The sequence below is a fragment of the Lampetra fluviatilis genome, chromosome 16, assembly GCF_964198595.1.
Source record: "Lampetra fluviatilis chromosome 16, kcLamFluv1.1, whole genome shotgun sequence".
Classification (NCBI taxonomy): domain Eukaryota; kingdom Metazoa; phylum Chordata; class Hyperoartia; order Petromyzontiformes; family Petromyzontidae; genus Lampetra; species Lampetra fluviatilis.
This window is the reverse complement of record NC_136290.1, coordinates 1,788,109-1,809,824: the sequence shown is the minus strand read 5'-3', so window position 1 is coordinate 1,809,824 and position 21,716 is coordinate 1,788,109. Positions and strand designations below refer to the sequence as shown.

Sequence of the window (21,716 nt, the reverse complement as noted above, 5' to 3'; positions counted from 1 at the left end):
GCATGTTGCTATGTACAGCATCTGGAGATGCTTCTAGTTCTCATATGCTGGGTAAATTATTTAAATGAGATGCACAACGTGTATATCGATGCAGTGCAGTACATTTTCAATGTCTCGCTTAAACGCAGTATTGGAGCTGATACATTCCAAACCAAACAAGTACCACCAATTGTTTTTTCAGTTATCTTGCAGTAGGCTACAGAATTTTAAACACGCATCTGCAAGTGTAAGAATTAATGTTAAAGAGGACTTGTATCACCCCTGAATCCACCACTCCCGAGCCATGTGCAGTCTGACCCTTACCTGACACCATGTTCCGAACTGGTGAACATGTATAACACAAATACAATCCAGCAAACGAGTAACTCTTGCCCACAGTGCGGCCGATGCTTTCACTCAAGGGCTGGGCTTTCATCCCACCAGAGCGCAGGAAAATGATCTGCTCTTGTGGCATTATATAGGCACGGGATGGGAGAGGGGGGGGAGTTTGGCTCTGGGAGTTCACAGGGGAGGGGGGAAGGTTTGTGGCGTGCATGGATGGGTGGGGCTAGAGAAATTAGCACGTAAATGGACTTGTAGTTCAAGTCGTAATCGGACGACAATCGGGTGGGTGAGTGAAAATCATAGCAGTTCAGACTTGACGTGGTTTATCACATCTTTCCAATGATTGCTCAATCTGAATCCATCTTCTCGATTAAAGTTTTGTCCGTTTGTATATCTGGATGGCTTCATGAACAAATCTCTGAAGGTGGCCCGAGGGTTTGCAGAGCACCTTGGTCTCGGAGAAAACAATGTCACGTGTGCCCACAGCATTGAAACAATGATTCGCCACCGCCGAGGAGTTGGTTCTGCCGTGTTTGAAATCCGCTTTGTGTTCGCGAACCCGGTCTGAGACACGTCGCTTCGTTTCACCAATTAAACTGCTGCCGCAGACACAACTCAGCTTATAGACACCAGGACATTGCATGTCCGGAATCGCATCCTTCACCGATGGGATCAAATCACGGATTGTGTACTGTATTGAACCGAACTTGGATCTTGAGTTTGTTTAAGATTTTGGCAATCCTTTTGGTGACCCCTGCTATGTATGGTAAGGTGATGGTTTTGATTGGGTCCTCAGATGGTTCTCTACCCATGGTTGGGGATACAGCTTTGCGGATTGTGCGGTCAGAATATCCATTCCTCCTGAGAGCCTGGCATACGTGTTCAAGCCTCAAATCAAGATTATGTATTATTTCCCGAATAAGGCCAGCTGGCGAAATTTTAGTCTTTATTACCTCTCAGTGATGAAAAAATGCACTTCATTTTTAAATAAACTTTCTGTGCATCAATCTTGGGTTAGGCAGAGCAGAAATGAGTGAGGCTTTCCCCCACTTATTGCCGCCTCCAAGTCGCTGCGAGAGATCGAGATGTCCCTTCCTTCACAGAAATCTACTTATATATCACATTTTGTAAGACAGCGTCATGTAAAATAACTTAAGGCATTTGACAAAAACATTAAACAAAACCCTCCACCTAAAATTCAATACTACGAGCATTTTCATATGGTGACAATATTTAAATACTGTGTACAGACAGTACTGTGGAATGGTTGCAGAAAATCATGAATTTTTAATTAATATAGCTCTGTCAATTAAATCAGAACGGAAGCAGTCTCATTCAATTATTAGCGGGAAGAGATGTATAATTAATAAAATACGACTTTATCGAATGCATCATGAGAAAATAACTGATGTTCCTGCAAATATTGTGCTCTATTCATGAGACATCGCATTCATGCTGAATCATGTGTGGAAGTCACTTAAAATCCCACAATACCATGGCGGCTGGGTGGTTCAGAGGTCAGGTTCCACTGAGATCTTCAGCTTGAATCCGGTTCAGCTGCCTCTGGGTTCTCAAGTGTACCGAGTTAACGGTCTCAACCAGGTCACCAATGACTCCACCAAAATTACATTTGGTACTTAATTTGGCTATAATTAAATATATCTGTAATGTAAAAAAATGCATTGACTTTGTCTTAGAAAAAGCAATCTCAACAGTATATTGGAAAGAGTTAACTCCTGTGTTCGGGATACAAAAATAATATTTTTTTCAGAAGTCTTGCGAAAAATCTGTTCCATAGCCATTCTCTGACAAGGGGGCGCACTGTTGTCAGAATTCCAAATGGATTCTTCATCTTTTGAAGAGACACTGGGAGAAAAAAACATCTTCCAAAAATATATTTAAAAAACATTTAAATACAATGATTCCAAGCTCACTGTGGCAAGTATGAGCAATATGCCCCATTGTTACGCGAGTTACATTAAAAGCATTCAACAAAATTTCAGCGGTTGTTGCTACCTTAAACTTTACATTACACCGCACAGGCGCCCAGCTGGAGACGGATGATGCCATTGGTGTGCAGCCTCAGCAGGTGTGCAAATTCCATCTTGAGATCAAAGACTTCCTTGACCTTTGATTCCTGGTCGCTTTGTTCAAAGTAGCTGTGCCGGACGGTCACGATGGAGGTCCTGGACCTTCTGCTCCGGCGACCACGGCGATTCACCGACGCGATTTCCATGGGCCAGAAGCCAAAGAGGTGCACCTCCTCGCAGGCTTCCAGGGCAGCGCTCGTCATGTGGAGGCCCGCGGAGAGGTACTTGGAAGCAAGGCCTTGGTGGTTCCACAGTGCTCTGAGCCCACGTGAGTAATTGGGGTTTAGGAAGAGGATGGACTGCCCTGTGGCAAAGTCATCCATGGTGTAAAAAGCCTGAGAGAGATGTGGGGAAATTAGAGTCACGAAGTCACATCTGGGGCTGCATACAGAGAGGTCTGGCATATGAAGTAAATTCATGGATGCTTCCAATGTTCTTTTTGTTGTTGTTGAAAATTGTTATTTGTCGATCAATAGCTTTCATAACCACATGTAGTATAATGCACCGTATTGTGGTGTCTTACGTGGATGTGGTATCGTGAGTTTATCGGTTACACGATGGGTCCAGATACAAAAACCAATAGAAATTAAAAGGAAGGTTGGGGAGATATTGGGGATGGATGTTTGTTCATCCTAGTACGGATTTGGGATGTATTGAGTAAGCTGAGAATGTTTTAATACATATGGTATATATCAATAGATATAAAACAATTTAAGCACCTTATTTTGAGCAGCAGCGACACTGACGAATGTTGTTCATGCTGATTCGCCTGTTGTGAAAACAATTATGGAAACTAGGAATATGAAATATGTCTGAATCATTGCAGTAGTCTACAATTTCCTTATTCAACCAATACCTTGTAAGCGAGGTTGGTGTGAGTCAAGTGATTGAAGGCAGTGAAGAGGAAGTCACTGCCGTACTTCTGCATGTCTTCCACGAATTTAATCCTGCTGTCCCTCAGGCCCGAGTACCTGCAACAGCAATATTCGCAGAGTCAAGCCTAATGAAGCCAGTCATACAGGAGAACGACATGTGGGGTGACTGAGAACCATAGTGCTGAGACAGAACAGCTCGCACAGCAAGCTTTAATCAGTAAAATAGTGCGCACTCCTTCCACGGACGTGGTGCCAAAGAGTAATTAAACAGCCACACGGACACATGACTGAATCACCCAGAATTCGCCCGATCTCTTCAGATCTCAGAAGCTGAGCAGGCTTGAGGCTGGATGCTTGGATGAGTGACCGTCACATACGTTAGGTCATCGGCGGCCGTAGAGCTGTGCTACGTGGTGGTCAGCAGATGGCAATGCAGTTACGTCAATCATTGTACCCAGGGCCGTCCATAGGGGGATGTGAGGCCAGGGCCAATCACGCCATGTGGGCCCCCCGTCGCTTTCAAACTAAACAAAGATTCGTTCATGGCTACATGAACGAATCTTTGTTGATAGCCAGTGGGTTTGCAAAGTTCCTTCGTCTTAGAGAAATCAATTTCGTGTGAGACCACCGCATTAAAACAATGATCAGCTACACTCATGCCATCCATATATATAGACACGGACACAATTTCAACCGAAAATGGGTACAAACTGAGCAATCATTGGAAGGACGTTATTAACCAGTTTAAGTCATAACTGTCTGTGATGTTCCCATCATACCACCTTCCGATGTTAGTTGTTATTGTCGGCTCTGATTTTTTACATTAACAGATTAAATTTCTCACACTAATACTGCTGCTCGGCGATCTCCCATTAACATGCTAATCTCTTACATTAACATCGCCCCCTTGGCGCGCTCGCCGTAGAGGATGCTCGGCGATCTTACATTAACAAGCAACTTTTTACCTGGCAGCCCTTTGATTGGTGGAAAACCCACCACCGCCGCAGTCGCTGCCCACCACCTACATTAACATTGGCTGCTGACATTTGGGCTACGCCAATTTCAAACCTTTATAAAAAGTTTTCTTTAGAAGCTAACCCATCTTTTCCTGATGACGACCGCTTGTGTTGCGATCGAAACGTCGTAGTTTTTTGTTTTGTTATTTTCTTTGAACCTATCTGCGTGACTTGACCGAAAGACCCAAAGAATATGACGTTTGTCTTCACTCAGATGCTGCGGGACTGTCCATGCACATCGATTGGCCAAGGGGCGCTGTGGTATCAGCGTTTGACTCGCAGTCTGAAGGTTACAATTCCGGCAGTTAACTCAACACATTTATCCTCCAAGGTCAATTAAATCAGTACCACTTTGTGGAACGTTAAGAGTGGACTTACTATGGATAGACTGGTCCTTCTCATAGAAATGTAGAATTCCAATTACTGACTCGAGTCCACCAATAGAAAGGAGAAACCACCTAGTGCTAATGTGTGCATGAAGACGCTGCCATTTGTATAAGAATTTGTTTAAGCAAGCAAACTCTGGAGTAGTTTTAAACCTACTGGGTCTCCGCAGATTAAAAAAAGGTGCTGCTCAGTAAGTGTGATGACATAAAACATGAGAATGGGGTTTCAGCCACTTTTTTTAAAAATGACAATCTTGCTTAAGGGCATTTGCATTTCCCTTGCACACATACTTGTTGACAATGAGAGATGGCTTCACAAAAACCAAGTTCGTCTTCTCACCCACGTCCAAGCTGTATTTTTTGCTGATGTTTGGCAAGTTACACCTGGTTACAAAACAACAAAAACCAAAGACGTACTATGAATCTAAAAAGGGGCATTTCCTTCACGTTTTGGACTTGGACACACACACGTGTGAAGTGACAAGAAAAGTGATATAATGAAATAAATAAAGGCCTCTTCACTCAAGCCTAATGGGTGGCGTGTTGCTCAAGAGTAGCATGAATAGGCATCACTTTACGCGATTGCATAACCTGGAAAATACCATACAGTGATAAAAACAAAACTTGGAGTTACACATAACAGTTACGCGTCAATCAGCATAACTGTAGCAGTAAAATAAGTTGCAGCACATATTTACAGTATGTAGGAGAATGCATGCATCTGACGTGTGATTTTAAAAAAATGTGCACCATGCATGTCTGTGCCTCATGCAGCAGAGGTAGCTTTAATCACAACCATGCGGGTTGGTGAAGAGGTGACCCTATACAGCTATCATATGATTTGTACGTTGACAGCTTAAATTTATTTTCTCTTTTTTATCCAGAAATAAACATTGTTATGTAAGACAATGGACCTTCAGAATAGAGCATTGGGGAAATACGTTTCTCATACAGTATGGTGTTACATTACATAACAGCGGTTAGCAACGTCTCACGTTATTCAAGGAGTCATCATCAACTGGGAGGTTGCACTAAGACAAATATCGTCATTGAATCTCAGAAGCCAAGCAAAGTTGAGTCTTGATGGTGCCCAATTGGGTGAATGACCATGCACGCAAAGTTGCTGTAGGCTTTAGGGTTGTGGTGCGCAGCAAAGGGGAGTGCATATAAATGTTCTGTTGTAATGTAATTTATATACCCCTATGGCTATTCTCCCTGCCTTCACCAAACCGCACTGACCAGCGTGAAGTGTGACACAAAACAATCCAACGACCCCTGTGACGTGGGAAGCACCTCTACCGGCAGTGCTGTGCATTGTGGGTTCAATGAGTGGATTTTAATCACAAACCTCATTATGAAGTCTGACTTATCAATCTCCTTTCCACATTTGCTGTTTAGCAGAAACCCAGAATTTCCCACTACAGCACATGTTTTCATTTTCATGTCAGGTCCAGGAAATGTCTGGAAACAATAATAATTACAATGACAAAAATATTCAGCTTAGGGTTTCACACATCAAAACACGCAATTATGAGAAACAAAGATTTGGAATGTGTTTCATAGAGGTACTGTTATTATTCCCAAAACACAATGGAATGACCTCTGTCACCACTCCTCCATGCAGTGCCATATCGTAGTGCATTTGACGCACACCTCAACCATTGCCATCATCATCATCATCACCACCCCTTGTGTGATGGCCTCATCACCACAGGTGCTGTGGATAAAAAGGTGAGTTTATCCAAGATCGTGGATAACAGGAAGTGCCAATCTGTGGAACAATTGGTGTTGCAGTGGTTATCAAGCTGCACTAAATCCGAGCTACTCAAATTTTATACCTGGTCACGGCTCACATCATTTGCACGTGCTAAACAGCATGTGGTATCTGAACTGGTCCTGGGTCTTCCCCTTCACAAACCCACACACACACACCAGTGTGGTGAACAAGACAACCCCACATCCAGCACGGTGAAAGAAGGTCTTCATCCAACAGTGGATTATAATCACAAAAATGTCACCTTGTAATGTGCACATTATTACGACTCAGAAGCACGAGGAACCACAGGCAAGCGGAAAGGCAGTAGCCGGGCGATGTGCCGGCACCAACAATTGCCCAAGCTCTCTGGCCTTCTATATATTCAGATGGTTTAAGCCAATTAATGAGTGTTTACATTTGAGAGTGGGCAACACTCTATTCCCATACAGATGGAATAGATGGAGTCCGCATTAGCTGAACCACCTGGCAAGTCAGGGTGTGGGAACCTTGACACTGACAGGGAGTTTAACAACATTTGTATGATCCACCAAACCTCGCCACCACTGTGCTAGATTACTGGCTTGTGCCACCGTCAGATTGGCAAAGTGTTGCAACCTGCAGAAAACATGAAGAATGATCGGCCCAACCCTCGTGGACATTAGGCATCACGGATAAAAGGGGTTCTTTCAAATTATATAATTGTTTTGCATCTCAATACAATATATACTGTGATTCACCTGATAACTTAGTTCAGACATCTACAAAATATCAACTCAAAATCACTGTCATCATTATGACACTACACCACAAGATATGCCTCGGGGCTCTTGTCTGCCCATCGACAATTATAATAATATTTGCTGATATACCACTGAACTGCCACTCACAAGGGTGGTGAGGGGAAAGGACTGTCCCTGTAGATCACCCCCCCCCATACCCCCCTGGGGCAGACTGCCCTTGGGACTCGTTGATGCTGCCCCAGCTTCCCATTGGACTTATTGGACCACCCCTCCCAATGCATCCCTGTGCTCATCCCACCTCCCATTTCATCTTCTTCGCGAATGTTGCCCCTCACTTATATAATGCGCTGTGAGATGCGGTTGCATTGAGATGCCACACACATAAAATGTTGCCGGTGTTGTATTCCAATTGCATGATGGTGGGCTTAATTTTCACGTGCACATTGGATTTACTGCACTATGGATATTTGTCTTCTTGAACAGTTACCATTGGAATGATGTTGGTTAATTCAGTTCCAACTGTGAGCTGTGCGTTTCCAATGAGGTAGGATATGTTGGAGCCGAGCGGAGAGTTATTCTGCGTCACCACAATGTTTGACGATCCATCCGTGAAGCACTTCATGTAGATCCTGCACACAGCAGTGCCAGAGGCCACACGTGGTAATAGGGCTTGAGGTCAGAGGTTATTACGTGGAGTAGTGTCGCCAAACGGATCTCAAAAGTCACGACATGTTGCTAGATAGTCGTTGTACAGTCATCAAATATGTCCCGAGACAATTTACCAGGTATTGCACATTAGCGAACTCATGGAATATTCCTAATACACACCTGAAATTGCTCCTACATCTGCATAATGTCCTCGTTAGATTTGTTCTTCGCCGCTTTAACAAAAAATATATTGTCATTGTGGAATTCCAAAAAGTTGCCAGACCTCGTGAGAAATTGTCAGAGTTGGCAACACTGATGGAGTGGAAGGGATTCAACCCCCCCCAAAAAAATATGAATCATATCCAGTTCTATTACATTAAAATGTTAAGGATGAAGCATTCAACGTTCTTATTATATAACTACATACAGTACAGGTGTAGTAGAGTTACCCACTCGATATTCACAAACTCGGAGAGCAAATCGTTAACAAGGTTTTCCCGCTCAAACTAACGGTCAGGGTCTCACAAGCTGTGAGAGCTGACCGTAAACAAGGTTTTCCCGCGTGACCAAACGGTCAGGGTCAGATAGGGTGAATTGGGATCGAAAAGCATATTGGGAACGACCAATCACAGGGTTCCACAAGGTGGCCGGGGATTGGACAACCCGGCCACGAACAAGTATAAAGCCAGAGCGCTGAGAGCTCTCGGGGAGTTGGACTACACGAAGACCCAAGACGGCGGAAGAAGCCTAGGACCCTGGACCAAGCCCTCCAGCCCTTATCAGGGCTAGGGTTCAGAGTAACCAGTGGTCGGGAGACATCTCCCTAGGTCCAGTCAGAGGACACTGAAAGAGCAGGATATTAAGTAGCCTGTAGGGTACGGGGGCTTGTACGTTCTGAGTGTAACGGATGAGGGGACCGTATACCCCTCAGTGCATAGGGACTGTGTTAATAAGACGAATAAAAGTGTGTGCTACAAAAGACGTTGAAGAGTCCGTCTGTACAACACTACACAGGTACTGGATATGCAATATGTTTGGGAACATGTGATATCTACCAAATTTGGCATGGAGAATAAATAAAAAATTAATACCATACATTTTAGCAACTACAATCGTGCGTGTAATGTAATTCAACACACACACACTGACCTGTAGGCTTCTTTTTTAGACGCATTGGCCTTCCACTTGTTTTTGTTCACACTGATCGCTTCCTTAAGCAGGGAGTTATCCAGAGAACTAACACACATCCAACGGGGCGTGGGTGCAGGTTGGTTCACATGTTCACAAGGTAATTCACGAGGCACTGTCCACAATGCACTGCATCAGAGCACCATCATCACAACATAAACGGGCATCAACAGGCTACTGCACGCATCTTCATACGTGCCAAATTAAAGACAGGCCTCAGTGTAACTCCGGCCATGCAACCAAAGCTGTGGACCATGTAGAAATAACTATAGGCTGCATTCCTTCAACAAAGGAATGGCAAAACTACACAGACTATCCCCTGAAGCCCTCTCGTGGCTAGAAAACCTTGACATTGGCATTTAGCTCCTGAACATATTGCCACGTGCACGAATAGAACCTTGACAAATTAGTTCACACATTTTACAAGATAGACCACAAGTTCACACATCATTTCAGAAAGGTTACAAAGGAGGTTTACAAGTTGTTTCACAAGTTTACAAGTTAGTCTACACATTTTCACGCGTGCCAAATTCCATTTGATGTACTAAATTATATTCCGGTATAAAACATATTCATATTAATCGTGTGTACAACCTTTTGTCAACCCATGGGATGAATTCCTCCCAATGAAGCACTATACCAGCGTGCCACCTGAAGAATGCTATTATTGTAATTTAAAATAGGGATTTTATTATTTCATCCTATCAACTTCATGCAAAGTGAAACGCTCAGGTGACTATGTTCACATTTTGTTATAACATTTTTCACATTTTAAGCTCAATCATCAGTGTATTGCATGTAATGGGGTGACCCAGTTAATAGTAATACATTTAAATACATTCTAACATATTTCTGTACAAAGTCAAAAAAGGCAACCGACTCTGCAATTGTCTCTTGCTGAATTGTCAGTGCTTTGTCAGGTGTATAGACTGTGGCGATATACTTGTGGTTCTGGTCATTTCATATCTTTGTAAGCCTATGTGGCATATTCTGTTGGAAATCTGTACTGTGTATAACTTGCCTCTTTATACTGAAACACTTCAGCAGGATAGTCGAATAATTTTTGTCAGAAAAAAAAAGGATTCAATCCACTACATCAAACTTAGATGTCTCTCCCTGCAAATCATGATCTTATATATTCCCACTAAATTAGGTCCATGTAGAATTGTGTCATGAATGGTTTGCACATTACAGTACCCTATCCCTGTTATAGTTGGCTAAACATGTGCAAACATCAGTCTTGAGGAGGATTTTGCCTATCACTTGGATTCAAGTCCTCAGAAACGTTTTTCACTTCTTATATGTATGTACGTTGAACTTATTTCGCACCATACGTAGCCAACCATATGTTGTAACTACAAATCCATAATTCTGGACGTACAAACAATTGTTAAAATCCATTATCCATGTTGTATGTATGGTGAACTTTTTTTACACTGTAAATAGCCAACGTGCCAATCAGAGGTGCGGGGGAAGGACAACAAACTAAACACAAAAAGCAGTTTCAAAGAAGCGCATCCGAAAGCGAGCGATGCAGTGACCATCTTAGTTCGATGGCTAGCCAAAAGCTACTTTATCTAAACATGTGAGGATGTTTTTTTCGTGTGAACACACATGTATCCCAGCATTGCAGGTCACCTCCTTCAAGAAGGCCTTTGCCTTAACATAAACTGTGAAAAAACATCTCTGCCTGTGTGTAATCACATCCACTGTTGCGGAGGTTGATTCTGAGGGCCTGCTTTGGAGGTGCAGCAGGAAGTGAGGGTCATGTGATGTGCTTATGCGTGGCACCTTATAGGAAGCGCTATGGGTTTTAGAATGAACTCGGGTCTTGTACACGAAGTCACAGATTGCACGTGGACGATCTTTTTGACTCGTCTCGCACTGAAAGAAACAAAAGCACCATTTTTCAAACAGCAAGCCAAGATAAAACATGTCTTGGTAATGCTGCATTGGCAGCAGTGCACAAGCACAAATAAGACAAAACACTCAACACATTCCTAAAATAACACTGCCTCAATGTTTCTAATAGGCAACGTTTCTGGCAATGGCCCCTCTTCACAGCTGTATTCCTCTGACCTCACTATGTGCTGTGAAGAGAGCCATTGCTAAAAAACGCAAGCTACTTGATTACATGCTTTAATTTTAAGGCAAAATAAACATGTAGATTATTATTGTGTATTGCAGGTAAACACATAAGAAAGAAAATAATATGTAGTAGTATGTTTTATAAAAACTGTCTTGAACCATATTACATGCATGTGCTTTATCAAATCTACTATAATTCCGAAGGCTTATCTTCCTGTTAGCTTGCAAAGTGTTGAAGTCCGGCCTGAGGAGGCGTTACGGTCAAACGCTCATTAGGACTGTTGTTCTTGGCTCATGAATATGAAAATTAATGAATATTAAAATAAATATTGTTTATTTAAATAATAAATAAAAGTTAGCTATTTTAAAGTTTCATAGCTCGTAAAAAGTCCCACACCTATGAGTTTTCATTCGAAGCTGTCAATGTACAAAACCAGGCCGACTCTGGAGAAATCCAATGAGCTATTTTCACAGATGTCCAGTAGGGGCGGATTAGAACGTTACAACAGCAAACAATAAAAAAAACGACAGGAGTTCAAAGTATAGGAAGGGTAAACATCACTGAAAATAAATACGTTAAATAAAGTATATAAGTACAAATTGTATAAGGAAACCAATTCCGAAGCTTGGGCTAGGCAGCAAAACAACAGAAAAAACAGATCCAAATCACAACAAGACAACACACAGTCCCTCAATAAAATTGCAAATAAAAATTGAACGATCGATACATGGGTAAGGATGAAAGTTACAAATTACATTGGCAAATGCAGTTGTATCCAGCATTAATTTTCTGCTTCAGGGAGGAAACTGTTAAGGGAGGAAACAAAGTCTTTCCAAAACGTTGCTGCTGCAACGGCAAAGGCTTTGTCACCTATTATTGCCCTTGGGATAGTTAAAAGGCAAATAGATGGACGACTCTAGTCATTTAACATCATGACATTTTACAAGCGGATGATGGCCTTCATTTCCCTGTGAAAGGAGCCAAAGAGACACATCGGTCAGTGTTAAAAGAAAAGAAAGCCATAGTTAAGGTCAGAAATTGAATCAAACAATAGCTGAGAATAAAAATTAGAAGAGGATGCAGGCTAAGCTGAAATAAATCACATTAAAATGTGTTAGAGACAGTGTCAAACACAAACAGATTAAAATAAGTTGCTGATAGAAATAGGGAGCTAGAGCATAGCATTGTCCTCTTAATTTGTGAGAGATAGTGGCAAGAGGAATTCTAAGAAAACTGGTTTATAACCAGTTAAGAATTGCAGTGGCACATACGTTCAGTGCATGACATCTGACACAACTGGTTTAACCACGAGACTCGGTGGAGTCATTGAGAAAACATCAACCCATAGGGCGAAAAGTAATTGGCTTGAGTTGCAGAATACCAGAGAAAGAAAAAAAGAACCAAAGTACAAATATACAAAAGCAGCAAAAGAGACGTTAAATATGGCCAATAGAAATATGGAGGAGAGGACTGCATTTGGTAGAGAACAGCAGCCACGGCTGTGGAATTGGAATAGAAATGAAACGTCTACATTTGGAGGGCTGCTTTTGCTGAACATTCCATGCAATTGTAGCTTTTCAGAATGTAAGTTATCTTGAGGGAACACCAGTATAGGGCAGGTGTTGCAACGGTTACATTATTACCATCGGGCAACTCATAGAAAAGAGCTGGGAATACATAAATGAACTTTTATTGAGATTTATCCAGTTAAGTAAGAATACAATTCTTTATATTTTTAAAGACCGAGGTTTAAAAGAAGAAAAAACAGGGAAAGATAAAGCAATTGCTTAACAATGTTCATGATGTGCCTTAGGCTTGTGTGTTGTTAGTAGTGGTGGGTGGACATCATTGACAGTGGAGAGGTCTGCCACTAATTTCTTCGAAATGCACTGGAGCCTGATTCACATCGTAATTGTTATCTAGCAGATGGATTATCTGGCCTTAAATTCTGTACCGAGCTAGACATTCCCATGGCTCTATGTGTATGTGCTTGGATGACATCTGTAAAACAAATCGAAAACTTCTTCCCATTGACACGGGTTTAACATGGAGAGCAACATTCTCAATGTCCATAAAATATAAAATGCTACAAAACAGCACTTGTAAAGCATTGTTGTGATGTCGATAATATTCATAAAAAGATCATGGGTGTGGGCTCCGGTTGTGTGGCATAAGCTCAGTCAACGTTGCTAGGATGGAAATGAACAGATGAGGTTTAACCTTTCCTTCTGTGCTCGCAGTACGAACATGCTCAGCTCACCTGTGTCTCGGTCTCATGTGCCTCCTTGGTGGTCGGTTCTCCGTTGCCACGTTTTGGTTTTCCGATGTATGGTTGGAGAATAATTTGAGTGTTGAAATATTCATATTATGCGATTTCATGTGCCTATTAAAAAAGAAGAGGGCAGCATATATTTGCGAATTATAGAACAGCTGTTTCAGGCCATTAGCAATCACAGTAATACTTTATCCACTGCTTCAATCCACTGCTTCAATCCAAGTTATTTTCATGCTGTATCGGTCATGGGGCTTGTTCGACTGTACTTTACTGCGCTGGTCAGTGTGTGTCGGTGGAGTGAGTGGGAAAGTAGTCATGAAATGAACAATTTACAATAAATGCATTGCACAGGACTATACTGATTTGTTTATAATTACTGTACAGCATGAGATTCACATGAAGAACAGTCATAATTTACCCATCTAGATTGTATTTTGCTTCTGACAGCACCACAATCACATTCAATTATCTTCCCATTTACATTCCACCAAGAGTCACACATTTGTTGGTTTTCGGAGGAGCTGTTACCTGTGACTTCCCATCCACAAATTATTTTATCTGCAGGACGAATTGAAACTCCAAAACTCCTGTAATATGTGTCTAGAGTTGTACAATTAGTCACAACATTTCCGTGGATAAGAATTTCCACCTAGCAGTGGTTGTACGTAGTATCCTCTAAATCAGTGGTTATAACCTGGCGTGCATGCACCTCCTGGGGGTATGAGACGCCCTTTATGAGAACCAAAGGGGTGCAGGCTGCAGTAAAGGTTAAGAACCACTTCTCTAACTTCATTCAGCTAACTGCAATTGCCATGAATAAAATATGCGTATGATGCCAACAAGTCTTGAGATCATCATTATTATTATGCTGCTGTGGCTGATGCTGCTGATGATGTGATTTATCCAGAGTCTCAAGACACTTTGTCAGGAAAGTACTAATTTGGAATGCTTGACAAGTGAATGCTTGAGGAGAATTTTGTACATGGGAATACCTGGAACAAACTCATGCATGCGAGGCCGTGACACTAAAAGGTCCACACAGATAAGTTCACGTACACACTTGCTGAACACTACCATCTCCCTCCCATTGGGTTTGGCAGGGGGATGTCATCCGCCAACGCTCGCTGGCGCTGCAGTGTACGTGCGGATCAGACTACAGTGATGGATGGCAGCAAAAGAAGAGAATACACCCGAGGGGATGGCCACTGGAGAGGGACCAATTGTCTCATTTCACACGTGAAAGACACTGACAGAGCCGTCCCAACGGTACGGTGAATCAGGGTGATTGCCCCGGGCCCCACGTTTGGGGGGGGGCTCACTTTGATGTTACGGTGTCAGATGTAATACTACCGGTTTAGTTTGAAGGCTTCGGGGGGCATGGTGGTATTTGTCCCGGGCCGCGCAACCACCGCTATGGACGGCCCTGACTATTGATTTTGGCATTGCAGAGTTATGTGGGATGTTGACAGCGTGGGGAGGTCATTTTCCAGCAGTCGATAAATATTGGCGAATCATGAAAATATTTTTTAAATGAAGATTGATGATCATAAGATGGTCATGAATATGATGGTGTAATTTTTTCTGCTGCTGCAGTCTCCATTAACTGCTGCAACCATGGCATAGAATACAGGAGACTCATGAATATCGTGGGGGTTACGTGGTTCTTGAAAATGCCGTGAAAGCCAAACGCGCAATATTCATTACGTACGTCTTACCTAACTAATGGGGTTGGGTACACGACAACCAAAACAGACAGCATATAAGTACTGTACTGTATGCAAAAAAAACACAACATTTTTTGAAATAAACATGTAAAAACCGGATACGAAAAACATTTCTAGACAATAAATAGAAATATAAAGACTGAATAAATACTGTACCTATAAATGATGATGATGATCCAAAGCAGGGGTGTGTGTGTGTTTGTCTGCGAGTGGGGAGCGGTAGTGCTAAGATTAGCGCGCTGCGCTACGAACTCGGTGACCCGAGTTAGATTCCTACTCACGCCCAACACCAGTGGCGATTATCTGAATAGGTCCTGGGCCTCCCCTAGGTCGCCTCAGCCTTAAAAAAGCGAACGATAAACCCGCGAGATTCAAGGGTGTCCTGTATTACCCCACCACGCTGTGCCATGGCACGACACGGCACGCGACATGGCACACCACACTACACCACTTCACTACACGACCACACTACACCACCATACTACACAAGGACACTGCACGGCACACCATAATACACAATCCTACGACACAACCACACTACATACATGCATTACATAGCACACAACACTACACCACCGCACTATGCCATCACACTACATCACCAGTCCACCATACACCAACCCACTATGCCACCACACTACAAATCTCTTCCCCAACCATCCGCCGCAATGTTGCAACCATCCGGGAAGTCCTGCGAATCGAGGAAAACAGTTGCGTTCCCGTTCATCAAGACCTCAATAACGTCCCTTGTCATCGTTTGAAGTCACTCAAAACCTTTAGGACCCATGCGCTTAACCTTCAACAATGCGAGTTCAACCGCAATGAAGCCTGGAGAGTTGAATGGAGTTCAAAATAACTCACAAACAAACATCTTGTGAAAGACCCCACGCAAAAGGGTTTGATCTTCCACAAAGCGCATGGTCCCCCCTTAACCGCATCCGCACAAACCATGGCAGATGCGGATACTTGATGCACAAATGGAAAATAGAAATCTCTTTGGTGTGCAACTGTGGTCATCCAGAACAGACCATACAACATATAATGATGTAATGCCCGATCCACAAATACGAAGAAGACATCACAGCGATACACTCCGCTGCTCCTGACGCGGTTATCTGACTTGACCACCTGGATGTGAAATTGTAGTTGTTGCTGTGCATCTACATCAGCCATACGAAATAAAAATATCACACTACCCCACCACACTTTTCCACCACACTACATGGCACACCACACACCACCACCCAACTATGCCATCGCACTACATGACACACCACACTACACCACCACACTACATGGCACACCACACTACACAACCACCACAATGAAGCTCTTTTGCCTAATCCTTTCATGTGCAAGATTTTGTGGAAAAGACACGCAGACATGGCTGCCTTTGTGCATAGAATCAATCCCATTATCTGTGAATGTTCACAAATGGGTGGCGTTGCATGTTAACTTAATGCTACCATGTTGTGGATAAGAGTGAGTAAGAATAATACTTCTCGACGATAATAGGACTAGAGAACTCCTCTTTTCAATGGATCTGCTCATCCGTGAAGGGTATCTGCCACCTCAGCACGGTATAGGGCCTCCGGATTCTCCCATGTTTTAACGCAGTCACCTCCGATTAGCGCGGTTGGCCACGTTCGGTGTGAAAGAAGTTAAAAGTCCATACGTACAACTAAAATAGGATGATGTTCGCAAACACCAGTCAGCCAGAGTGGCGTGAGCTTTCCCGTGCAGGTATCCTCAGAAATCGTTAAAAGCTGCCAATCACCAAAATGTTAACACGTGGGTTGGGGCATTAATAACAAAAAACACTGCTCTGCACAAGAGACATGGCTATCACAGCCGATAGCTATGAAACTAATAGGAAAGCTCCACCCTTTCCTGCTAAAAATCCAAAGCGTGACAGCACAAGTTGTCTCGGTGAGGTGGCCGAGTGGTTTGGTTGTCGGAGCGGTGACCTGGCACTGCTGACTGATGTCCCCTGAGTTTGAATGCAGGAAGCCACCTGTGACTTCTGAGTTATGTTAAACATCCAAATTTAAGGCCACGCAGCTTGAGTAATTGTTGGTGCTGGTTAGGACTGCCTTCCCGCATTGTTTGAAGTTTCCTGCACCTCGAAATCATTCTCTTCCCTGAGAATGAACTCATGCTATGCGTGTCATAAACTCTACATGACTACTATGAACTGTGTTTTAAAATGTAGTGAGTTGATGATCTCAGCCCAGTAACCAATGACCGCATACGAAAACAAAATCATTATTAAATTTATTTCTGCACTTAGCTTGGCCAAATTCCAGGTGTGAGAGTTAAATTATGTAAGGTTGTTAATCGAATAACTTTAACCTCAGTGGCGGAGTGTGTCGTAAAATGCTGTCCCATACTGTGTGGACCAGGTCACCTTGAAGAGGTCTCAAAAAAGTAGTTAGTTCTGTATCTTGTGCTACGTTGGGCTGTTATTGTAATACAAAGGGTTTTACTGCTCTGTAAGAAATGTGAATGGACATTTCATTGCATGACATGATGAAGTACAATCAGGGTAAAACGGGGGGAAATAGAGCAAAAAAACAAAAAGAGACCTCTCTCGGTTTGTGTTGCTGATGTAGAGTGCCCCTCTTCTCCATCTCGGATAGCTACATGGCAGCCTGCGGTATGAACGGAGCCTCACCACTTTTATCGCTCACTACCATGCACTACTTGTGCCCTGGCCAGCAAGGACACTAAGCTGAATTTAGTTGAGAAATCAGCCTTCCCTGAAAATGTGTCTCCAGTCAACTTGACAAACACAGTAGCATCCCATTCTCGGAATCCCCCTCCTCACTCTGACGATTCTCTCTTACCCGCCATATTTCATTATCCACTTTTAATTCCATGGGTCCAGACGTGTCAGTACCACCTGAGGTGGAATTACATGAGGGGTTACAACTTCTCTATGTGGCCCACAACAGTAAATCACGTGATAACCTGGTAAAGTGAATGGGGTCATCACACAATTCACTCGTATTCGCCGATTAAACACATCGTTGTAACTAAGGTTTTGCAACCTCAGGTGGTGCTGATTATGTGCTCTAGCCCATGGACTACTTCCTTTGACTTGCCCCCATCTACTGCCTATAATTGTGCAATGGATAATATCTCTCATAGCTACTTTAGGCTAAAATTCGCAGTGGTTAAAATCACGTATTAAGTATCACTCTTCTTTCGTGAATGTGTCATTAAACCCGCGACCACCCGACACAGCTAATTAGTAAGGTTTGTCACATAAACAGAACATGCCAATTCGTTACTAGTATAACACACTGGTGTGTTGGTGAACAAATCCACAAGATTTACAATTTACATTTGTGGATTTACTCTTCAACACAGCGGTGTACTGTACTAGTAACGAATTGACATGTTCTGTTTACGTGACAAACCTTACTAATTGGCTGTGTCGGGCAGCGGCGGGTTTAACAACACATTTATATTTACACAATCTAACCCAAAAAAACATTATGGATGACATTGGTCGCGAAAGCCTATGTGTTAAACTACTTAATAGATTAAAATCAATAGTAAATAAATATGTATTTTTTATCCTTGCATGTTTATCATGAGAAAACACGATTTCAACATGCTTTCTAAGACTTGGCATTCACCCTGAGTTGTGGCTGTCCCCGCTGGCAACCACCTCTACAAGCATGGAGCTCGCTCTGCAGGCAGGCTGCAGGAATTTCCGTCATCTCTTTAACCTGACTTTACATTTTCTACCATAAACTCCACAACAATGTGACCTCTTCTGAGCAGCTCTCCATTAACCCCCCACTGCTCTCTCAACGCTGTTGCCTACGCTCCCCACCAAAACCAAACTCAAAAGAGTGTGCCTGACTTTTATGATGTTAACACAAGCTTAGGCCTCTGCTGCTTTCCACATGCATGGTGACGATCCATCTAATTCTATCTCTACCACCTCTGTGTCACTTTCTGAACTCCATGCATCCCTCTCAATTGTAAAGGACGTCGAAGGGTGATCCTTATTCGGCAGTCATTGAAGTCGTTACTCGAAGCTAAGCATCAGTTTCACGGTTTCATTTGGGCTGGTCGCTGTATTTAACTGATTCTGATTGATTGTGCGGGGCAACCACTAACAATCAATGGTATGTTCGACGAGCGAGCATGAGATTGGCTCGTGAGCTTATATGGGAATTCACGGGAGTTCTTGAAAAGGAAACGGCTAAGAGAAGCTTTGGGAGCATAGGGGCCAGGAGAGTATTTAAGGGACAGGCAAGGGGAGCTCGAGGTCTTTTGAAGATCTCCCTACACGTGGACTGCTGCCTGTTGTTAAATAAAACACCTGCAGTAAAACTCCATGAGCATGTGCTGCTGCACTCTTCATATCATCTCTGGCTCATTTCTATGGCCACACGCGATCTCGTCATCTCCAAAACTCTATCGGACTCGGCTTTGCTTGGGCCACACACTTTTGACTTCTAAGCTTATGAACATTGGCGCCATCACTCTACCCTCGAATTCACCTGCCACTTTGAGTGATGACTGCTTCATGAGGCAACTCCTTCCAGACACGTCTCATTCACGTCACTGCTCCGACTTTCTGCTTATTTAGTATTTCCTTAATGAATCAACAAAATAATTCTGGTAGGTACGACAATGCCACCTTGTCTACTGCTGTGAATGAAATCGCTTCTACAAAGACTTGTAACTTTTTTAGATCCACCTTGAATACGATCACTCTTTTGTAATAAAAATACAATTAGTTTTAGACTTGAGCGAAGACGAGTCAGCTGTGCCGAGTCCACATCAGACTCATATGTCCAGTGCTGCTGTCCGCTCCATGTTCATTGAATGACCTCGTAATCAGTTGGCAGAAGAGTTATAGACAAGTGATAGCACTGTAGTAATGAAAGGGCAAATGTACACTTACATATTGATATAGTGAGATTAAAGGTGTAAACAAAGAATATAAATGTTAGTGAGGTCATAAAGAAAGATACAGATGAGACAGCAATGCCGTGAAACGAGAGAGATGTCGACAAGGGCGATTATAGAAGAGAGATGAATACGATATAATTGTAGTGATAAAATATAGTAAGATAACGTGATGATAGAAATATTCGGATACAATATCAGGTAGGAGATGCATTCACATGAGCTAACAGAGATATCATGGGAATGTGTTAAGACGTAGACAGGTGACAGAAGATACATTCAGATGAGATATAAGGGAGAGGTGGTAGAAGAGAGATGCCCTCAAATGAACAAGACGGAATAAGTGAGAGAGATGTGGTATGAATTATCGCTGAAGTTGACATTTATAACTGCGTGTTAGCCAATCTTTTGAAACACTTTGCCGGTATCTATAGGGCAAGTCCCTAACGGAACGCAACTTTGTACTCAAGTTGTATATTTATCTTGGATTATCTCTACGACAGATAAAGTGACCACCTGCTACCGACACACAGCGCTAACTATAAATGGATCTTTGAAATCAATGCCGTAATTATAATATATATTGGGGGGGTGGACTCAAAATGTCCCCCCCAATATATATTGCTATAAAAAATTAGCTATGCTATGTAAATAAAAATAACAATTTGCTAAACCTTGGCCACAATATCTGGACTTGTCTTCATATAAATCAATGCATAGATTTCTGTTTATATGATTGTGGTTATGGTTGTACTTCATTAATCCCTAATCTCTGCCATTACATACAATTAAACAAAAAATGGTAAAAAAAAGTAAAAACAGAGCAATGTAATACAATACACTATTAGATATTATTGTAAAAAATAAAGAAAAAGTCCATCCCATGTGTTAGTGATTTTTTTAATATTTTAGGCAGGAAATTAATTTTCAAATTTAGATCTTTTTCTGGGTTGGGACCCCCAGATACCCTGGAAGATTTGGTCCCCCCCCCAATGTTGACTCCATGGCTACGGCCTTGTTTGAAATGACTCTCATGCGCGTTCGTCACTTGAGTGGTGCTCCTGTGTGACCACACACGGGTGGGTGCCCAGTCACCTGGAGGGGGTGAGCTCCAGTCGGATGATCTCTTTCATGAGCACGAGCACCAGCAGGGTCAGTCCCACGCTGAGCAATAGGCGCACGTGAAGGCGAGCCATGCCAGCCGAGATTCGCTGGGATCCTTCGAGCAGTGGCGAGAGCTACAGAGAGACAGAGACTCAGCTGTCGACTGCAGACTCGAGACTCCTAGACGCACAAAGCACAGCTAGACAATGAACTCGGCTCTCGACTATAAATGAACAAATTAGACGACACGGCTGTAGGATCACACATCAGTGACAGAGATATCGACTATACCCACACAGCATAGGGAATCTGCCGGAGGTTATATGCTCACAGCAGAGACAGGAACTCAGCTCTAGACTCACAGCGCCGACTCGTCTCTAAACTCACGACTGGACCCACAGCAGAGAGACAAAGGACTCGACTTTTAGACTCACAACTCTTGGCGCGACACTCGATCCGCGTGTAGACTCGCGCGGAACAGCAGCAGGGAGAGGCGTGTGTGAGCCGTGCCGTTGCTGCCCAGAGCAGGGGTGTTCAGGTGTGTTACCTGGACCCCTGCGTGCCGCGAT

General features: G+C 43.0%; 1 protein-coding gene across 1 annotated transcript; it reads right to left on the bottom strand.

Moving 5' to 3' along the window:
- Positions 1–2,353: 2,353 nt before the first annotated feature.
- LOC144936387 (alpha-N-acetylneuraminide alpha-2,8-sialyltransferase-like) lies at positions 2,354–21,325 on the bottom strand. The gene is made up of 9 exons (XM_078863436.1): positions 21,139–21,325; positions 13,373–13,495; positions 10,815–10,907; positions 8,985–9,071; positions 7,675–7,816; positions 6,040–6,152; positions 4,983–5,075; positions 3,271–3,385; positions 2,354–2,749 (listed from the first exon to the last, which is right to left on the bottom strand). Exons 1-9 carry the CDS (start codon positions 21,237–21,239, stop codon positions 2,354–2,356), a joined length of 1,263 nt encoding a protein of 420 aa, XP_078719562.1. The 5' UTR covers positions 21,240–21,325.
- Between the last annotated feature and the right edge of the window lie 391 nt (positions 21,326–21,716).

What these genes read in the sequence shown, in the direction of transcription:
- LOC144936387 (XM_078863436.1), bottom strand. Translation starts at nt 21,239, where the DNA reads ATGGCTCGCCTTCACGTGCGCCTATTGCTCAGCGTGGGACTGACCCTG. An exon ending in CCATCTCTCATTGTCAACAA is followed by an intron (nt 3,386 to 4,982) that starts GTATGTGTGCAA and finishes TTGCTGTTGCAG; the next exon opens with GTACTCGGGCCTGAGGGACA. An exon ending in ACACCAACCTCGCTTACAAG is followed by an intron (nt 2,750 to 3,270) that starts GTATTGGTTGAA and finishes CATCTCTCTCAG; the next exon opens with GCTTTTTACACCATGGATGA.